Raw genomic sequence first — 19,881 nt, forward strand, 5'->3', positions numbered from 1 at the left:
GATATTGTCATCGTTCCCTGCATTGCTACGGCTTTTCACTCCTGCCCTTCTGAAGTCTCATAATGTCTGGCAGAACGGGAACTGAGCTGACTTGAAGAGAGTTACTGAATGTGCTTTGATTTTTGATATAAAGTCTATTTTATAGCTACTCCACAGTAGCAAAAAACTAACTAATACTGTAACGGAGTGCAGACACTCTTTCAACTTTTACTCTTGGCTGGTAACTACAGAAATTTCTGATTTAACTGCATGTGCAGCTCATGCTCTGATCAAGTTTGGCCCTTGTATGAAATATATCTCCAAAACTTGAAAGAAATTTCCTCTCTCTCTGCCTGCTTACCGTAAGTCATGATTTAAACACCCAGAGACTACCCTGGCTCCTTCTGTCCTATCACTCCATGATACTCAGGGCAGCTTGTTATCTACTACTTTTTTTCCCTATCCTTTAGCAACCACTTCCCTTGTTTTACCTACGAATGACTGAAACACTGAAGATAAAATGCAAAGCGCTAACGCTTTTCTCGCCTTTGGCATTTACCACACACTGCACGGTTTTCCAGTCACTACGGGCAACCAGCGATCTCCAGTCAATTCTGCCAGGGTTCTTACATGTTTTAAAAACCAGAAAGTTTTCATATCTACCACTACTAACTGATAACATATTCCTTAGTTATCACTGAACGGAAAAGTACTTTGATGGGCTCCTACGTTCTAAGCAATTACCCTGATTGCTTCCCAACACAGAACGGGCTTGAGCCGTAACTGCAGCGTGCAGCCTGCGTCCCCGATCACCTTCTCGGGAGAGAGTCTCTGCACGATGGCGTCCACGACTGACAGACCGAGAGCCAAACTGCACCGAGGCTGAGCTTTACTGTATTTTGATACGCTCTGCAGCAGGTCTGAGCAATACCGCTTGGCTGTAACTCCTTTGTAGGCGACACTATGAGCAGATTAAGAGGAGGGTGTGAGAAGGCAATCCTTGCCCTCGGAGGCTTTTCACGTTTGAAGTGTTGTCTAACGCAGAGAATTAATGTGCAACGATAGAGTTTGTTTGAAGGGAGGACCTGGTGTTTCCAGTTACATCTCCTGGGGGAAACTGCGGAGAAGATTTGTCATCTGTAAACATCAGATTATCGAACTTAAAGATCCTCTCGCCTGTTCAGCCTTTTTGGGTCTTATGAGCAGGGAAGTAAAAATCAGTATCGCACAGTGGAGATCACGCTGGCATTTATTTTATCCTACATTATATAAAAGTGGAAGTATGTGGTCATTAAGTCCTTCAGTACCTACAGATACAGACTCCACTGTTGCTCATCCCACTTGCATCATTTAATTCGTCCTCCTCGTACATGCCCATGCTGTGCCTTATTTTTTCTCCTACTTCAGCCTCAAGTGGTAGAGCAAACATGAACTTGTCCTTTCTGCTTCATGCAGAGAATCGAACCTAGCCATGACGCGTAGCTGTGCCAGCACTCGACCTTCTCTTGCACCTGCAAAGTTATCTTGGGAAAATGGTACGAAAAAGTGTATTTCCCATCTACCTTGGGAATCTAACTCATGCACGATTCAGAGCACAAAGTGTAAGGACTTTGGAAGTTCCTCTAATTCTCCTCATTCATGACTACAAGACTTCGAGATAAATGCCTATGGTTAGATACCCCTGAGCCTAAGGCAGCTGCATACTGAACCCTGACGGATCCAGCTGTACATTACGGCTTGTTTCGAGGCGCTCAGGAACGGGCTGATAAGCACAGTCACATTCACAGAGACCTTTGGGTGCTGCTCTGCTAAAGGCTGCCCGAAAGCGAGGACTTAATGCAAGTCACGATGGCTGTCTGAGCACCCCAGTTGCCAGGACAGCAAGCAGGGAGTGCTCAGTGGCATCGGAATTCAATGTCCATGGGAATGAATGGGGAAATGCCTAAGGCAGGTGTCAAAAAAACAACAAAAGAAGACTATTTTGAAATTTCGTCTTTCTCATGGACTTAACTGTTGACATACAGGTCTAGAGTGGAGACCGTTCAAAACCAGGATCCAACAGCCCTCTAATGGGTCAAGGACGGACTGGCCCCATTCCAACACCGCTAGTAATGTGAAGAAATGTGTAGACCTGGGCACTTTTGCAAATCGGTACCTAATCCTTTACTGCTCAGTGGTTTGTCCAGGCCAAAAAAGTATCCCAAAGCCATTTCAGAAAACTGCTTGAATAAATATTAAGGGTCAGATAAAAAATAATGGTTTGAACTTACTCTCTGAAGTTCCCTTGGGTGCTACAGACGCGTGTCTAATCTCAGGGACCACGTACGTATACAACTGCATGAGTTTATAGTGCGTCACATAGTCTGGGCTTAAATAAATCTCACAAGAGAAGGAGAACGTCCCCTATACTATAGCTTTCCAAAAGCAGTTACATTCAGTGTAAGGGGTGGGAATTGAGAGAGCCCTGTTTTCATAAGGCAACATCTAATTTACTTTGAAACAGGAGAAATGAAACTTTCATTTAATATACGGTTATTTAACATCACTTCGTGTTTGCACCCTCACTTACTGCACATAGTTTTTCACTGCAGGCAAGCCCTTGTAATTCATAAATGATCTCACTGACGACAGAATAGTCTAATGTGTGCAAACCCAGAGGGCTTTTTTCCTTTTTTTTTTTTTTCCGCTAAACAGTCTTATCAATGTTGTTAGACAGAGATATAAAAGCAGTTCATATGGTTCCCTGAGCGGTTTATAATTCTGCCATCATCAGTGCTTCCCCACGTTTTTGTACTGGGATTATTTTTAAATTGTACTTAAATCATTGGCATCTCCATACAATCCTCAGAAAGTGATCTGGCATTTCTTAAATGCTGTTGAGAACTCTCAGCTCTACAGCCACAGATCAACGTTGTTGCTCGAACAAATAAACTCAATGCATACGTGTCTAATCCTGTCCTCTTAAGCGTCTGATTTACAATGTGGCTAATTGCATTTTTAGATTCCCAACACTCCTGGCACCAATTTCTGCTACTCCACAAAAGGAGCCAGTTTCGCAATTACTCTGCATCAACCCCATTGTTGGGAAATCAAATTCTCGAGGAACTTTATGGATATCATGCTCTGTCAAGCCACTCTTGTTCAAATTGCTGCCAGCATGGTGTCTTTCACTGTTAGTTGTTCCTTGATGGAATTTAATAAATATTCATTGGCAGAGTGCAGCGTAATTGATTCAGCCACTTTCATTTTTTATCGGCCCTGCAGGATGCCACAGCCTCTGCAGAAAATCTCCAAGATTTGCCAAAGGTTGACAGTAAGAAGCTTGGGAGATTCACTTGATGAAGAGAAGGGAGAGAAATAGTATCTCTTATCGCCATGTCTAATATTCCCTGTCAGGAGAAAAAATGCTATGTGGTTCTTTGGGTGAGCAATGTGCCTTATATAACACACTTTAAAAATTCATAAATCCATAAAGTGCCATATTAAATGAAATATTATGATATCAAAAAGGTTTATGATTACAGAATATCCATTTATACTGAAAAATGCGTTTCAATAAAAATTAGGATACATTACATTAATATTTATTTCTATTTATTATACAGAAGATTTCCCACTACTCATAAACAGTGATTTACATTTACTTTTAGTATTCGGCATGCTAGGCACTAGAAGCCCAATCCCTTTGAACTCTTCATAAAGGTTTTTAACTCCCCCTACAGTATCCACACCTGTAGTGTGTTCCATTTAGGACCACTGGAAGTCTAAGTTTAAGCAAACATCCCACCTCCGCAGTCCTGTTCATGGAATTCGGCCTTGTACACTAGCTGCTTGGAAGAAAGGGTCAGAGTTGACTTCAGATCTAATACGTGCATCTAAGACATCTTCATTAAAAATGACAAACTGCAATATGTATTAATATCAAAATGCAATACGGATCAAACATATTTTCTGTTTAAAAATTTTCTGATTTCAATAAGAAATCAGAATTTCAATACAGAATTTTCTGATATCAATAAGGACTTACAAATATGTAGCCTACTAGCATCAGACTTTGCATTTCGTCTTATTGTTTCTTTCAGTTGCCTTTGAAATATGCTCCATCTGCAGAGTTCGTTTAGGTAACAGCCCTAACTGCCTGAATCCAATTAGCCTGTTAGCCTAACCATCACCTCGCTCATTTTCCATCTAGTTTTGTAAGAAATCTCTTAGTGGCACAAAAAGGAACGCACGGTGCCAGGCTCTGCACCTACCAGAACGTTCTTTCGTAAGCATATAGTTCAAAAAATATATTATAGATCCAATTCTCTGCTTGTAGACACTGATGCAAAAAAAAAGTAACCGTACTGAATTAAAGAGACTGGCAAAAGTGTTAAAATCAGCCATCCTGGCAAACGGAGGCACATATTTAATTGGTTTCTTTTCAGTACCTGTTATGTCAGATTTAATTCTATTGTGATACACTGTGAAACAAAACAAAAATTTCTAAAAACGTATTATTTTTTCTTTCTTTCTTTCTTTCTTTCTTTCTCTTTTTTTTAATGTTGTTCACTTACTGGAATGCCGGTGAAGGTAACTGGAGGCGACTGCCAAGAGATGCTAAAGCTACTGCCATTGGGAGTGAATTTTGCTGACCCTGGAATGTTCACCGGAGGAGTGGCCTGTGCAAAAAGAAAATATTATTCCAGTAAGAAGAACCATTCCTCTTCCAAAGCATTTCAAGGGATCTTTCACTCCATGAAACCGTACATCTAGGAGAGACTTTCCGAGGTGGAAAAAAAATGCATGGGAACAAGCATTTTACCCTTATGAGAGGGATAATCGTGGACAAACCAGTAAGGAAGGGACATATTTATATATCACTGTTCTTAAAACCTTGTTTAGAGACAGCCCATAGCTCTCACAAAAATCCACACAAAACCCTTAAAAGCTAGATCTGATTAAAAAACCCCCACAAAATCAAGCGTTATATACAAATAACTTTTAAAATAATGCCAGCTAGTAGCTAAAAATATTACAAACGATCACCTATTCCACAGTGACAAACAAGGCAGTATTTAAACTGGTGGCAGCTGGTTTAAACAACTGAAGACCAGTTGGCGAGTCTTGTTGGTCACTGAGGTTAATGATCAACAGTAACGGTTGTTAAGAATCATCCCAATTAAAACAGTCTTTCCTATTAAAAACAAGGACCTGAAAACCATCCTTGGGATTCAAAAAGCAGCTCTTAGAAGACTAAGCTAAAGCAAATATTCCAAGGAGCCCTGGGACCCTTGAACTCTTAGTTCTTCCCGTCTGGACTGTAACAGCCAGCGCTGCCCTGGGGTGCGACGCCCAATAATCTGAGCTCAGACCGTTGAGCACCTTTCACCTTGCGCCTTCCCTCCGGTTTTCTCACTGCGATCTGAGCCCTCAGAAATTCTCCCCTGCCTGTTTTTGAACCCCATTTAATTTACAGAGTCAGGAAATTCGTACCTTTGCAGTCACCCTGCCTAGCAGGAGAGCGAGCAGCCACCATGAACACAGGCTCCCTTTGACTCTGGAATTTCAAGCTTTCACCACAAAAAAAGGCTCCTTGGTTTAAACTCATAAAGACCTTGCTATTGAAAATGAGTTTTATTTCTGCCTTTCAGTTGCCTGCACCTGACAATAACGCAATACACTTATTAAGTAGTGTTCGTGTTTGAGGCTGCTGGAGTTGTCTCACCGCTTCGGGGAACAGAGCGCTTCCCTGAGCCACCAGGCAGAGAGCAGTGGTGACAAACTACAACCTGATAGTCCCCCATTAAAGATAATCTTCAGAGTTAACAAGTGCTGAAGCAATCCCCTGGAGTGTCTCCAAGGAGAAGAAACTGAGACCACCGAATGCCTCCATCTATGGCAGCGATGCTCTGCGGGCTGCCGAGCCTGCTGACAGCTCTGAGAGAATCCACACAGACATGAGGAGCAAACATCCACTGAGCTCTATAAAATATAAAAACCTCGCTGAAAGGTATCAAGAAAAATTTGGGAACTCCAGATGGTACCAGCAGTGCTTCATCACAACCCAGTTCCAACAGGCAGGAGTGGATGACCACAGCACTCCTGCCAGAAAGAACCGGAGGCGGCTGGGTGGGCAGCGGGGTGGCACTGCGTCTGCTCAGCATCCCACCGGGGTATCAGCTCAAAGCTGGGCTCAGCACAGTGACTTCCTGAGGTATTCCAACAAGACCTGCAAGGAAGTCCTTGATGCTGAAAGAGCCTGCCCGTAGTTCCTCTGTAGCTAAACTTAACAGCTATGGGCACCGGTTTCACAATGAAACATAAAGGAGGATCATAAAATCATAGAATAGTTTAGGTTGGAAAAGACCTTTAAAATCATGAAGTCCAACCGTTAACCTAACACTGCCAACTCCACCACTAAACCACGTCCCTCAGCACCACATCTACATGTCTTTTAAATACCTCCAGGGATGGCAACTCAACCACTTCCCTGGGCAGCCTATTCCAATGCTTCATAACCTTTTTCCTCAAATCCAATCTAAACCTCCCCTCGTGCAACTTGATGCCATCTCCTCTTGTCCTATTGCTTGTTACTTGGGAGAAGAGACCAACCCCCACCTCTCCACAACCTCCTTTCAGGTAGTTGTAGAGAGTGATAAGGTCTCCCCTCAGCCTCCTTTTCTCCAGGCTGAACAACCCCAGCTCCCTCAGCCGCTCCTCGTAAGACTTGTGCTTATGCACGAAAAGTTTAAAATTGCTGTAATCTGCAGTTACCTAAAATGCTCGGTTCTTTTTTCTCAGTGCCTAAATATCTGCCTCAGACATGATCAGATTTAGGCAGTCAATCGCCTTCTTCAGTTGCTTCCCAGACGTGCATCTTTGCTTATCAAGCACAGTCACCTTTTTCAGGCTGACATCTTAGACAATCTCTTCCACAAGGTAAGCAACCACAGCATTACAACCAACTGAAGAGTTTCTATGACCTCACTTTGCTTACAGACCTTCACCTAATTTCCAATCAAAATACATTCCTGGATAATTTATCATTATTTATTTGTGCCAACGTTGCCCTTATATCCAAAACAGCACAGGCTTGTCCTCTTCTCCTCTCACTTTCTGCCCAGGCAGCAATCCCATCCTCTCCTCGCCCCTGCTTTGCCCGAGCTGGCGGTCCCTGGGCTGGAGAGGCACCCCGTGTCCTCCCTCGTCACTCTGATCACCTCCTTTCTACCTCTTCTAATTGGAGCCCAGCATCCTTGAACTTGGTTGAGCAGAACTCTATTCAGGATCTCAGCTGAAGTTATCCGGGGGTCTTGTACATGGCATTAAAAATCCCTGTCTCTCCTAGGTATTTCTTACTCAAGAAAGCTGGCAACTTTTTTTTCCTCTTTACAGACCTGTTGTTGTTGGCTGTGCTTCTGACATCCCCTGAGTTCGTTATCAGCAATGTTTATTATAGTATTTTTTATAGTATTTCTAGTAACAAAATGATTTAATGAAAATGAGATCCGGCCCAAATAACAGCTTTTCATTCAACTCCACTAATAACATTCAATAGCCCTTTCAAAATAACTCACTGCTGTTCTCCCTGACTCCCCAGCTCTCTCTCCTACACTAAATTTAATCTCTAAGCCTAACAAACACTGCCTATATGTTTTAAGATGAAACGCTCTCCTCGAATCCAGAGGGATTTGTTCTTCTGTACTTTGCTGTTTACAAAGCTACCTTGCCCAAGGAAGATGTTAGACTGTTCTAGCATAATCTTTCTTCGGGGTTCTTCCATTGCAGTTCGTCTCATTTGCTGTACTTCCCACAATTTCTTCAATCATTCCTCTAAATCCTTCCTCATCCATAGGTCTAGGTCAGAGAAGAGAGTCAGGACTTGCCAGATCACTTCCCCTTTAATACTTTCTTACTACAGGTATTATATTTGCCATTTTCCAGTCATATGGGAAATGGCAATTAACAGATCTGTCTAGGATTTCTGTGACCCAGCCTTGGCTTCCGCATTTTTTTCCATCTTTTAACAGGAATCTTGGGATGGACATTATTTAGCCTCCCTTGTCTGAGTTCCCTGAGCTGTGAATTTTGCCTCTTCAGTCCCAATGAAGTAATTTTCACTTTCATGCTCTCATTCATATGAGAGATTGTCTTCATCACTAATTCCCGTTCAACACTTCATTTCAGTTTTGATACAGATAATATTTTTATCAGAAGTAATAAAAGTTTTGAAATTCTGTACATGGCTCATTCCAGCAAGGAAATGGCAAGAAGTGTGGTATTAAAGATGCTGTCATCATTCCCCACCATTCCCTCTTACACCACAGATTAGTCCCAAGAACGCTTAAATGCTACCAGTGAAAGCTGGGCTCAGTTCCCCCTCTTGCTGGTCAGAGTTGCATCGCCACTTTGCCTCCTGGAGGAGGGCCAGAGGGACCCTAGCGCAGGGTGCCACTGACCTGCGCTGCAGAAGCTGACTCCTTTGCAAGGAAAACCTGAATGTGAGCTGGAGCAGGGACCCCCTCTGCTGCTTCCGACAGGAATGCCTTCAACAGCGTGGACTGCGTCACTCCTCGCTGATGAAACCAAGTATTGAAACCAGAGCAACGTGAAAAGGAGACAGGCCTCAGACACTTGTAGCCTCGTGTCGTGGAATACATCAATTCAAATCCAATTGAAGCGGCTTAAACATTTGAACTAGGATTTCCTTAGGCAAGTGCTGTACTCAACGGCTGCTTATAAAACAGGATCAAATCTCCAAATTGCAGGGAAGACTGTCACGACTGCAAATCCAGAATGAAGTGAGACCCTTCTCAGTAGCCTAGACTCTGTGAGAGGCAGGGCTTAAGCCAGACTGAGAAGAAGAGTCTTCCTCCTAGCTGGCTTCATCAAATCCCAGGCTGGTGTGCTACCCAATGCAGCTCCCACCTGAGATGCCCACCTTCCACCCATGTTTTCTGCCGCGCACGAGAGTCTGTGACAAGCTTGTGAATTCTGCGCGGTTCCCTCTGCCCTTTTAGCAGGTCTGCTCCAGGCGCACAACAAAAAGGTTTCGTCTGCACCATGCCGTATACCAAAGTTATTGCATCTGATAAATTTAACAGAGTTCAGTTCTCCGGTGCACACACAGGTCATGGACCACACTACTTCAAAGCTTCTATTCTTCCTTTCTCATATGGCATCCAGACCAAAATACGTCAAATTTTAGTGCACTTTTACAATTAATGCTTTCTGTCTGAACTTAGTTGGAAGTTTTTGGAACAGCAGTTTTTGGATCTGATTGGATTTTTGCCATTTGCAAAGCATTACCTCTAAAAGTAGGAGGATACCATATATGTCTTTTCATTCTTCCTGCTCTACTTCATATATGCAAATTGACATCCCACACTGTACAAATAAAGGAAATTAATTGTTTCTGGCATCCCTTGGGTACTTGCCTACAGACACATCCAGTACAAGCAGAGACGAAATGAAGACTCTGGGAGGGATTCGGCTGACGGAATGAGAATGTTTACAGTGCAGGAGACCCCATCTGAGCACGTCACTTTGGGCCCTCCTTATGGTCAGTGGAGAATGAACTGATGTAGGCAGCAGGATGCACAGAGCGACTCTTCTCAACCTGAAGTATGCACCTACGTGTGGCCGGATAAATAAATGTGTGGCACCCCAAAATCCACCGACTGTGGTGGGAGCACAAACAAACAGACAGATTAGCTCTGAAGCGGACATCTAAATCTAAATGAGACAAACCCCTTGGGCTGCCCTGAAAACTTTTCAACTCGTTGAAACTAGACTTGGCTTTTTAAAAGCCAAACATTGTGATCTGACATTTCTTTAGACATTAATGACATGAGTGCAATCAGTGGAGTTCATTTTCACTAGCGTTACCTGGTAAGCATGGTCCGTGTGTACGAGGTAGAGGTTGGTAGGAGCTGAGCGGCTCAGAGGTGTCATCAATTTAGTCTCGGTTTTGGCACAGGAAGTTTCAGGACGGATTGCATCTTGGGTGGGAAAGGAAGGAGGAGGAGACGCTAAAGATGGAGAGACCGGGGAAAGACTGCTTAAGCCATCAGCTACTGAGTCCGTGTTGAGCCTGATTTCTGTATAGTAAAAATCCTCCTCTCCGTCGCTGTAGTCAGACTCTCCTACACGTCTGTATCAAGACAAAGAACGGAGGACTGATTAAACAAAAGCTGGAACCCCAAGGTAAAATTTAAATTCCAGATGCATGAGCAAATATATTCATACTGTCAATAAATTAATATTCCCAGTTTCAACCCTACCTACTTGCAAATCTGCATTTGCAAGTATCAGCATTCTGGCTGCAGGGATGGGGGAGAGGAAAAGAAAATCATCTAGTCTGAAGGGAAAAGAAGCAGGAATTAAGACTTTTTTTCCTCTCTGTGTTATTCTGACTAATTCTTTGACCTTGGAGTAGACGTTTAACTTCTGTGCTTCAGCTTAAATATCAGCCTCTCATTCCTAGCTATTGAAGTTAACAAGAATCTCAACACACTTTGACTTCAGAAATGACAGAGCAGCCACGGACGGACGGGTAAAGATAACAAACACAGGCAAGATATACTTCACTAATGTTACGGCAAACAAGATGTAATCTTATCATAGGTTACTTAATTAAACCAAATAATGTTATGGCCGGGGTTCACCGTAACTTTCCTTGGCGTAACCAAGGAAGCTGCTAGAAAACAGTCTCACCGCGCAACTCGCTCAGACACAGGCAGAGAAAGGACACAGACGGGCTGGCTTGCCAGTGCACGACTTTCTGGTCCTACCCTCCAGAAGCAGATTTACTGAAGGAGGAGATGTAAAAGGCTTAATTGCCCCTGCGTGCCCTGGCACTATCTGCTGCAGGTTTGAGCATGAGTGCTAGGAGCGAAGCAGCCCAGTCCAATAGGTAGTTCCCCGTACACGTTACCTTGAAGTCCGAAGCAAACCACTGTTTTAGCACATTCATAATCCACATGCTACACAGATGTAACTCACAGCTCACATATGCGTATTTTCTCCTCCATATGGGAAATCTGGAAGCCCTGAGGGTCCTCCTGCCTGCATGTCCATACCAGGGCTGAACGCTGGGCCCCTCTTTTCCCAGGCATGCACCTCGAGAACAGCCCCTAGCCAGTTCCGCGGTCTGCTTGCCCATGTACCGCTACCTGTGGTCCTCTTGCCACCTTACTCAACAAAACTCGCAGAGAGCACGGGTTCAGCAGATTTGCAAGGCTCTACCAGAAGTACCACCTCCTGGACCGCTGCCAGTCACTCACCAAAACCCCTCTCTCCGGTAACGTTACAAGCTCCAAATTCCAGGGAAGTTCTGCTGTTTACTTCTCCCTCTCCTGTGCCACGATAAGCATGTCCCCACAATACACAGGACAAAGAGTAACATTCATAACTGCATTTTGAGAGATTTGCTCTGTTTCAGATAGCCTCACTCTTCAGAGCCTAAAGCCCAACAGCAATTACCATGACCTTTGCAAGACTCCCCTCAGTTCCACACCACAGCTCTTTAATTTTTAAGCACTGGATAACACAGACTTACACAACAGGGATGTATTTCCCCATATCTAAGAGGTGAAGACCACGAGTCCCCACTGTAACTATGGGGGGGGGGTATGAGACAGCGAGGTCACTCAGCGCAGGAGATTTCAGTTGCAAACTAAAGCTCTGAAACAAGCTTGTGTTGTACAAGATTCATTCACTTCTGCTTCTAGTCCAAGTAACATACACAAGAAATTGCAGCTCAGTTTCTTTCTCTTAGGTTTCTTAGGTGGGTTCTTTGGTGGTTTTCTTTTTTTGACCTGAATTTGACTCAGAACTAACAGAAGCACCTGATCTGATGTGAAACAAGGCTGGAAAGTATTTCTGCAGGACCCTGAAACCTGCTGTCTTTTGCACGGCGTCAGCCTGGATGCGACACGCAGATAGCACATGTGAAGTAAACGCCACTGAGCTGTGTGCCCATTAGGCATGTGCAGTGTGACCCAGAGCTGTTTCTGATCTTCTAGCAAAGTTCAATAAAGTTCAGGAAAGAAGGTGCCTTGCTGTTGGAATAAGTTCTCGTTCACCTTGAGGCACTACCCCGCAATTTCCTCAGAAACTGAGGGATCTGAGACAGAAAAGCCAAGGACAATCCAGTTCATCTCCCCAGCCAGGTGCGACTGCTCCCCCCTTCTATACCAAATCCTTCAGACTTCGGAAGAGCCTGCTCTCTTACCCAAGGTGAATGGTCCGTATGTGTTTCTGGATCCCTGCAGCTGTGCTCAGTACCTTCCCACAGTTTTTCCACAGGCATTTGAACATCACCTTCATGGAGTTCTGAAAATTATGAGTAAAGCAACATTAGTTGCAGGGAAGACAGAAAGAAAACCAAACCACCCAAACCAGACATACAACTACACTGTGAAGATTCAGAGCCTCTAACTTCACATTTTTAATGACGTAACAGTCTCTTGTCATCAGCGTCATCCTACTGAACTCAGTAGAATCCCAGCGAAAAGCAGCAGGAGCAGCTTGTGACAAAACTTGACCTCTCTCCGCTCTTTGGCAGGGCTTTTTCATTCGCAAGTTCCAGTTTCTGTCTCCCCACTCAAGGAGACAGACAATATAAAAACTTCCTACGCTTCTTTGGAGAACTTTCAAAGAACAACTGATGAGGACTTCTCACGTAATGCGAGGTATCTCTTAAATTAAGATCTTCCTAAAGCAAACTCTTATCAATATTTCCCCTCGTGAATTTTGCAACACGTAAAAAATATTGTGCCAGAAAAACGTAGCTTCTGCAATGACAATATTCACCCATGAGCTGGCAAAACCTCCTTCTATTTCATTCAGAAGCTGCTGTGACCCTTACTTGGCAAAGAGAATGAGAAGCCATCTGTCTGCATTCAACGTTTTTAAAAGAATATGTGTATAATCTCATTTTAATATTCTTGTTATATTCTTTAATATCATTTCATTGGCCTAAACGGAGTTGTTATTGATTGAGAGCACAGCCAACAAGGCTATAACGACACCAATCTTCAACATTTTGAAGACTCGGGAGAAAACTAGTCTTAAAGCACAGTATGCGGTAGCACATAACACAGATGCTGCAGAACTGTATAGATTTTTTTTAAAAGCTAATTTTACTCCAAAATTAAACCTACTTTATAATTTTAAATTAAAAAAATCTAAATAAGTTGTACTTCTCAAAAATCATTTTCTCTATTATTACAAAACACGTTACTAAAGAAAACGTGAGGAAGAGCTTCAAAATACTGTATTATTATCCTATAATTTTAGTTACATGTAAGATTAAATGAATAAATTCATATAAAGCTCAATTAAAAAAAAGAAAGGGAACAAGCACATCCTCAGAGTTGATTCGGTGCTTTCTTCAATTTGGACCCTTTGGAGCTGCATGCCAATAGATGGTAAGTTTTAGCATTTGCTAGAAAGATAATGATTAGAATATAACAGGTTGCCCAGAGAGGTGGTGGAGGCCCCATCCCTGGAAACGTTCAAGGTCAGGTTGGACGGGGCTCTGAGCAACCTGATCTAGTTGAAGATGTCCCTGCTCATTGCAGGGGGGTTGGACTAGATGACCTTTAAAGGTCCCTTCCACCCCACCACATTCTATGATTCTATGATAATTTTAAAAAATCTCAGCTAATGGGCTTTTTAAGATACAAGTTGATTGTAGTAGCATGTTCTCATTGTTACCTGGCAGTTTAACAGTATAACATCTCCTGTTTGAAAGTATGGATGCTAAGGGCTTTAAGATTTGAGGTACCTGATCATACTGTTTGTGTGAAAACTTTCTACTTTGGAATAAACTGCACATAACTTCCCTCTATAATGTTTTGATCTGAGAATACAGCTACCATTCCAATAGATACAGAATTCTTTTTTGCTAAAATTAAATATAATCTATCTAGCAGTTCTGATAGAGACATTTTTTACTTTTATAATACACTACTAAATACTATAATCACTCAAAAACCCACAACCAACCACGGCGGCAAGATGAAGACCACGCTTATCATTTACATCTTAGGAATTCTGATATGACATCATGAACACCATATGCATCTTTATAAACGTAGAATGGTTTAACATCAATCTCCAGTTTGATGGTAAAACCAATCTCCTAGCTCCATTTGGCTTTATTGCCAGTGCTAGGAGTCTGCAAACACCCATGCATTTTAATGTAACTAAATGAAATCTTGCTCAGTAGAAATACAGAACATAAAGCCTTCTTCCATTTCTGACTAGTCCCAAAATTGCCTAATCGGGCCTAATCTTTATTTAAGAAAACAATGGAACATAAATGGTTTCGTGAGGAATAACTACATTACTGGAAACTTTTAAGCAAACAACTTTCTTAATGGGAAGTGGTTGCTAACATGACATTTTTCAAACACAAAATGAAAGAAATGTTAATAAGTAAGTTTACCAATCGATCTATTTCCAGGTTTATTCCTTCTGACTTTTGCAGTCCTGAAGAAGAAATAACCTGAACATTTTTACTTCAGCTTCTAAAGGCGTGAAGCTGCTCAGATAAAAGACCGTGTTGGGGCCAGAATAAAAAAACCCGCAGGAAATGCAGTTCATTTATAAAACAAAGTTTGGCAGGTGACCTTATTATTTATCTAAATCAAACATTTGCCCTAGAGCAAAATCCCCTGGAACCATAACAGATAGCATAATAGGTCTGTGGTGGGTAGGTAAATAGAAATATACGAAGACAACTTATACGACAGTAAAGATGGCAGCTGCAAACCCATCTGTCTCATCGCAGCTGAGCAAGAAGAGTGATGCCAATAAGCTGAACTTTAGCTGAGAAGTAAAAGGCAAAGCAGCACACTTCTGCATTCCTGCTCCTCCTGTCCCACCTGCCCCTCCAAACATCAGCTCTGTCTTTAACAGTCAGCTCTAACTTCTAATTTATTATAACAAAGGTGTCTTCCAAAATATTTTTTTTTTCCTTTTCAGTAAGAAGCGTGAACGTTTTACACCCTTATCCCACGAACAAGGGCAGAACAGCGTGGGTCGGCAAATAAGCAACTTCTGGAGCAAAAGGATAAATCTGAACAGGTTTAAACAATCATTAAAACTTCTTCCTGCTTGTGATGAAGGAATTAACTGTCTCAGACTCAGCCAGAAACAAAGTCACTGAGGAGGATAAATTCTCTGGTTTTTCTCCTTACAAAAAGCCCTTTTTCATCTTGCTATGTAAAATCTGTCCTGTTGCCTTGGGAGGGAAGGAAACTTGGACTAGTGCCATCTCTTTGTTTTCTTTTTCTTTGAAAGGAGCTTGCTTGCTAGCATAACGGTGCTTTTTTGGGGTTAGTTTTGGACTTTGGGTTTGGTTTTTATCCTTGCTGTGTTTTATTTAGTCTGCTTTTGCACTCCTACTGAGGATAAATTTGGCCACTGCTAATACTGCAGCAAAAGCCATCAGGTTTGATCTCTCTCTCTGTCTCCTTTTTTCACTCCATCTGTTTGCACAGAGAAAGCTTCACAGTATTAAGGTATCTGACATGCTGTCAGACAAACAGCACTTTCAGGGAACAAGAAGTATTAAGGCCATATCCAGTTTTTGCGATGACATCTAAAGGCTGCCTGTTGCATCCTGCATACAAAGAATTTGCCAAAGTTGGATAGAAATCCCTTGAATGGCCAGAGGCAACACCTTCTGGAAGTCACTCTAGTGTTTTCTGAGCAGGAGGCTCTGTAGAACCTCACCATCTGCCAGCAAATATGCGGTGCTGGTGGCAGCATGTGTGTGCAGTAGGTGACTAGGTAGAACAAGACATAGTGACTCGGCTAAGTACCTACGTTAATCGGATGTCGAGGAGGGATACACACACAGAGCTGTTTGGGTGACCTGTTCCTTTCTCAGAGCAAAATACGTCTACCAACATCCCATCTGCCCATGGGTATGGAAATTTAACGCGAGGCTGACCTTTCTCTTCCTAGGAATGGGTTCATCGAAGAGAAGGTTGCTTGTTTCAGCTTCATCAATACCATCGTCTGGCTGGGAAGGTGTCCGAAAAGCTTTGAAGCTGTCAGCTGACAGAGGTGGAGATGGGGTGGATGGGTTGGACTGGTCACTGGGAGCGTTCCAGCTCCAGTATCCACTGCTGCTGGTACTAGAAGGCACAAATCCTCCTTCTTTCCAAGATCCATTTAGGGATTCTGTCAAGAACAACGACAGCCATCATTACAACAATATCCTGTGCTAGGGCTAAGCAGCTCTTCTATCTCACGCTTAGATGCCATGTTGGTAATTAACTGTACGTTCAACAAAGGAAAGCAAAAATGTTGGATGTAGAGAGGACAACCACATCTATCCCACTGCACACAAATGACATATTCCACATTTAATGTTTCAGGTATTTTTAAAAAACAAGTGCTTTTTAAAAAAGAAATGCTGGGTTTGGAAACATAACCTGTTCTGGAGCATAAACCGCAATAAGCAGTCAGATATTGCATGCATGATTAAGGGAAACATTTCAAATACACCCTTGACTTTCAATAGGAACACATGACTGTGGTGGGGCATCACAGCAAGCTCCAAGCCACTGCACGGCCACCTCCAACAGGAGATCCCCTGGGAAGAGGACATACGCCCTGAGCCCCAGGGCACTAACCAGATCTGCAAAAACATGATCATCATCCCAGTACTGAAACACCAAAGAAAACCATAATTACACTCTAACTGTCTTCTCATTATCTCCCCGTGTACACTCCCCTGCCTAATTTGAATCTCTAATTGAAGTGGTACGTATCCTTGGAAGGATATCCTTTTTTCTTCATACGTGTGTATTGTTAGGCATCTGGTTTTGGAAGTGGGATGCATAATGCTGGATCACCTCCACACCTACTCGCTGGAGAAACTCCCTCCTCACTGCAGTGGTTCCCCTGATATCAGGTGGGAAGCAGACGCTCAGACTAACAGGTTACTCTACAACATGGTGGGTGGGAGTAACAGCACTGCTCTGAAGTACAGCTTGAGCCATGCTTCACGTGCTGAGGTCCTCAGGCATTAGACATTGGCATGTCACTCTTCCCAGTCCCTAAAGGGCTTTTGGCAGGAGAGGAGTATGTAGGTGTTAAGGTTTGAGAAAACCCATAATAATTTATTGTCGATTAGACAATTATTCTATCACCCAATGACTCCTCCCCACCTGGGAAGGGAAACCAGGGAAAATATGGAAATACAAGGGTTAAAATATAAATAGATTTAATAGAATAATACTAAATAATTAACAATAATACTAAAGAACCAGTGTTGATCCCGATACTAATATAAGATATAGAAGGATTATACTCAGCCGATTCTATCAGCAGGAAGCTATGCGCTCCCAGCGGTGGGCAGCAAGTGTTGGACACTGCAAGTGCAATGGCTTTGGGAGGAAGGGAAGGGATCAGGGGTCCGGCACTGGGGCAAGAAGTTCTCTGGACCACTGCCATCAAGGGAGAGAGAAACCACGCAGCAAACTTTCTAATTTATATTGAAAGTGTCATACATGGTATGAAATAATCTTGTTGGCCAGCTAGGGTCAAGTGCCCGACTCTCGCTCCTCCTCATCCCTGCACCTTGCAAGGCTTGAAAACACCGAGACCTTGAATCCCACATAGCCTAGCCGGTTATAAAGTAAATATTTTCACAAATTCCAACACTAACGTCTTCCAAAAGTGGAGTTCTCCCAAGCATTAGAAGAGAAGTTAGTCCCGTGTTGCTCAACCCAGGACAGTCAGCCACCAACTCATCAAAAGTATGGCCCACACGTGTCCAGCAGTGCCACCAAAGGTGGCTCCGCCTGAAGTTTTAGGTTCTCACAGGGCTTGGGGATGTGGGCAGGGACGGTTTAGGTGCTGTTTCTCCCTAATTCAGGCATTGGAGGCTTTTCCCAATGACAATGTAGGTGCCAGAGTATTGTGCAATACCCAACTTTGGAGTTGGCAAGCAAATAACATCTTATCTGCTCATGAAACATTATTTAAGTGTGAGACAGGAGTCTTTTCAAGCCAGCGCCTGCCTTTAAGAGTTCTGCAGAAGTCACTCCTTCATTCCTTCTCAATTTCTTACAGATAAATTTAACTAATGACATCAGCAAGAAAGTAATGTCTACCACCTGCTACTAAAAGCTTAACCCCAAACCAATGAATTATTTTTTTTTCTCCTAACTCAGTTGTTTTTGGATGAAATCCTTGATCGTTAACATCAGCTGCTCACAAAACAGAATGCAGCGCTCCATCATGTAAGCACATGCATAAAAATAACCCCTTGCGAGGGCAGCAGCCAAGTCCCTGCACTTACTGATTAGGGCCACAGAGAATAAATGGGATCAACCCTCCCTCCCCCCGGCAAATTCCTCTTTGGAAAAGGACATATACATTTCCGGTAGCTAATAAGTTAACACATGAAAATGTCATGTTTTGGTTCGTGATTACAGCCTTCATGTGACTGTAATGGAGGCGGGTTTTGTTTCTTTTAAGTATTTATACTTGCGTCTCGTGCCAAAGCCAAGAAGTACATCTGGTATCAACTTGTGACCTCAGCGTAGCTTAAAATTTCCACTTCAGAACACCAAAGGAAACAACACCCTTTCAACTACTTTCTGACACATTTATGGTGGTACTTTGTATTCTCAGGGTTTACAGTTTCTCCTCACCTTGCTGAGAAAAAGATATAAATCAAGAATTTTTAAAAGTAGTATGGAAAAGACTGAACGAGGCTAACACCAGGGAAAAAACAAACACTGGTTCTCATTAATACTAACAAATCTGTCAATGAAAAGAAATTTAAAATATAAATAAATGCAACTTACTCTTATTTTGGGGCTCTTTTCACATTACTGGAGTTGCGTGAAAGAGAACCCGACCAAATATTACTCAGCTGCAGGGAAACAAGGGCCAAACTCTGGTCCAGTTTACATGGGGGGTCATCCCCAGTAATTCCAGACAGATCAGACTTTAATCACAGAACTGCAGAATGGCAGGGGTTGGATGGGACCTTCGGTGATCATCTAGTCCAACCCCCCTGCCAGAGCAGGGTCACCTAAAGCAGGCTGGACAGGAACGTGTCCAGGCGGGTTTTGAATGTCTCCAGAGAAGGAGACTCCACCACCTCTCTGGGCAGCCTGTTCCAGTGCTCTGCCACCCTCAAAGTAAAAAAGTTTTAATATTAATGCTAATGTTCTTTTGTAGGGTTTTTTTTACTTCTAGGCAAAATTCCATTTGTTTAAACAAATGTTCCTTTAATTACACTGCTACTTACTGCCCTTTTTTGGAAAAGGATGTAGAAAGAATTAATCATTAGTACATTTGTAGCTCGTATTACTGAGATCAGAGCCTAGCCCTGCAACACCAATTGAGCTTTGAATTATCAAATCTTTACACTTTCATGGAAGTCTTTAGTAAGGCTTCACTCAGGAAAAACTAAGATATTCAGGGAGAAGGTGCCCAACAACAGCTTCAAAATCTTGTCTGTGACTACTGAAAATACGTGAACTACTTTTTCAGGCTTGTTCTCCCAGATTTCAGGAAACAAGCAGACAAGCTATGTGAAGAAATATCAAAGAGCACTCAGGCTGCATGAAGAAATATCAAAGGCAGTTAACAGCTACCATTTACCTATTAGCAATTCAAAAGGGCTTGTTTGGAAGATCTTTCCAACCGACAGCATGCACCACTGCTCCTGACAACTGTCATCTGCTCAAACTCTTTAAGGTGGCAGATACTGCCTTGCCCCACACGAGAGCAGCTCCCCATGAGCAGGGATGCAACGTGGGACATGCACATGCCTCAGCCACTCTGAATCCCTGCCTGGGACATCAGCACAGATCCACCTTCATCTGTGGTTTTGGCTGTGACCCGGAGCAGCTGGAGAGCAGGAATGTTTTCTGCCTT

At 42.9% G+C, this 19,881-nt stretch overlaps 1 protein-coding gene across 5 annotated transcripts in view; it reads right to left on the reverse strand.

The window, feature by feature from the left end:
- Positions 1 to 19,881, reverse strand: part of ZNF704 (zinc finger protein 704) — a 116,840-nt gene that overhangs the window by 21,083 nt on the left and 75,876 nt on the right. For 4 of the 5 annotated variants that reach the window (XR_012585762.1, XR_012585761.1, XR_012585760.1 and 1 more), the window contains exons 4-7: positions 15,929 to 16,161; positions 12,197 to 12,297; positions 9,850 to 10,114; positions 4,536 to 4,640 (exon numbers count right to left, since the gene is read on the reverse strand). Coding sequence is in view for 2 of the 5 variants with exons in the window: in XM_074577331.1 (XP_074433432.1) it covers positions 4,536 to 4,640; positions 9,850 to 10,114; positions 12,197 to 12,297; positions 15,929 to 16,161 (704 nt within the window). In the remaining 3 variants the exon portion in view is untranslated. Of the gene's footprint in view, positions 1 to 649; positions 3,807 to 4,535; positions 4,641 to 9,849; positions 10,115 to 12,196; positions 12,298 to 15,928; positions 16,162 to 19,881 lie in introns of those variants that run through there. The other variant, XM_074577333.1, reaches the window with a different exon arrangement.

The sequence above is a fragment of the Larus michahellis genome, chromosome 2 (genome assembly GCF_964199755.1).
Source record: "Larus michahellis chromosome 2, bLarMic1.1, whole genome shotgun sequence".
Taxonomy (NCBI): Eukaryota; Metazoa; Chordata; class Aves; order Charadriiformes; family Laridae; genus Larus; species Larus michahellis.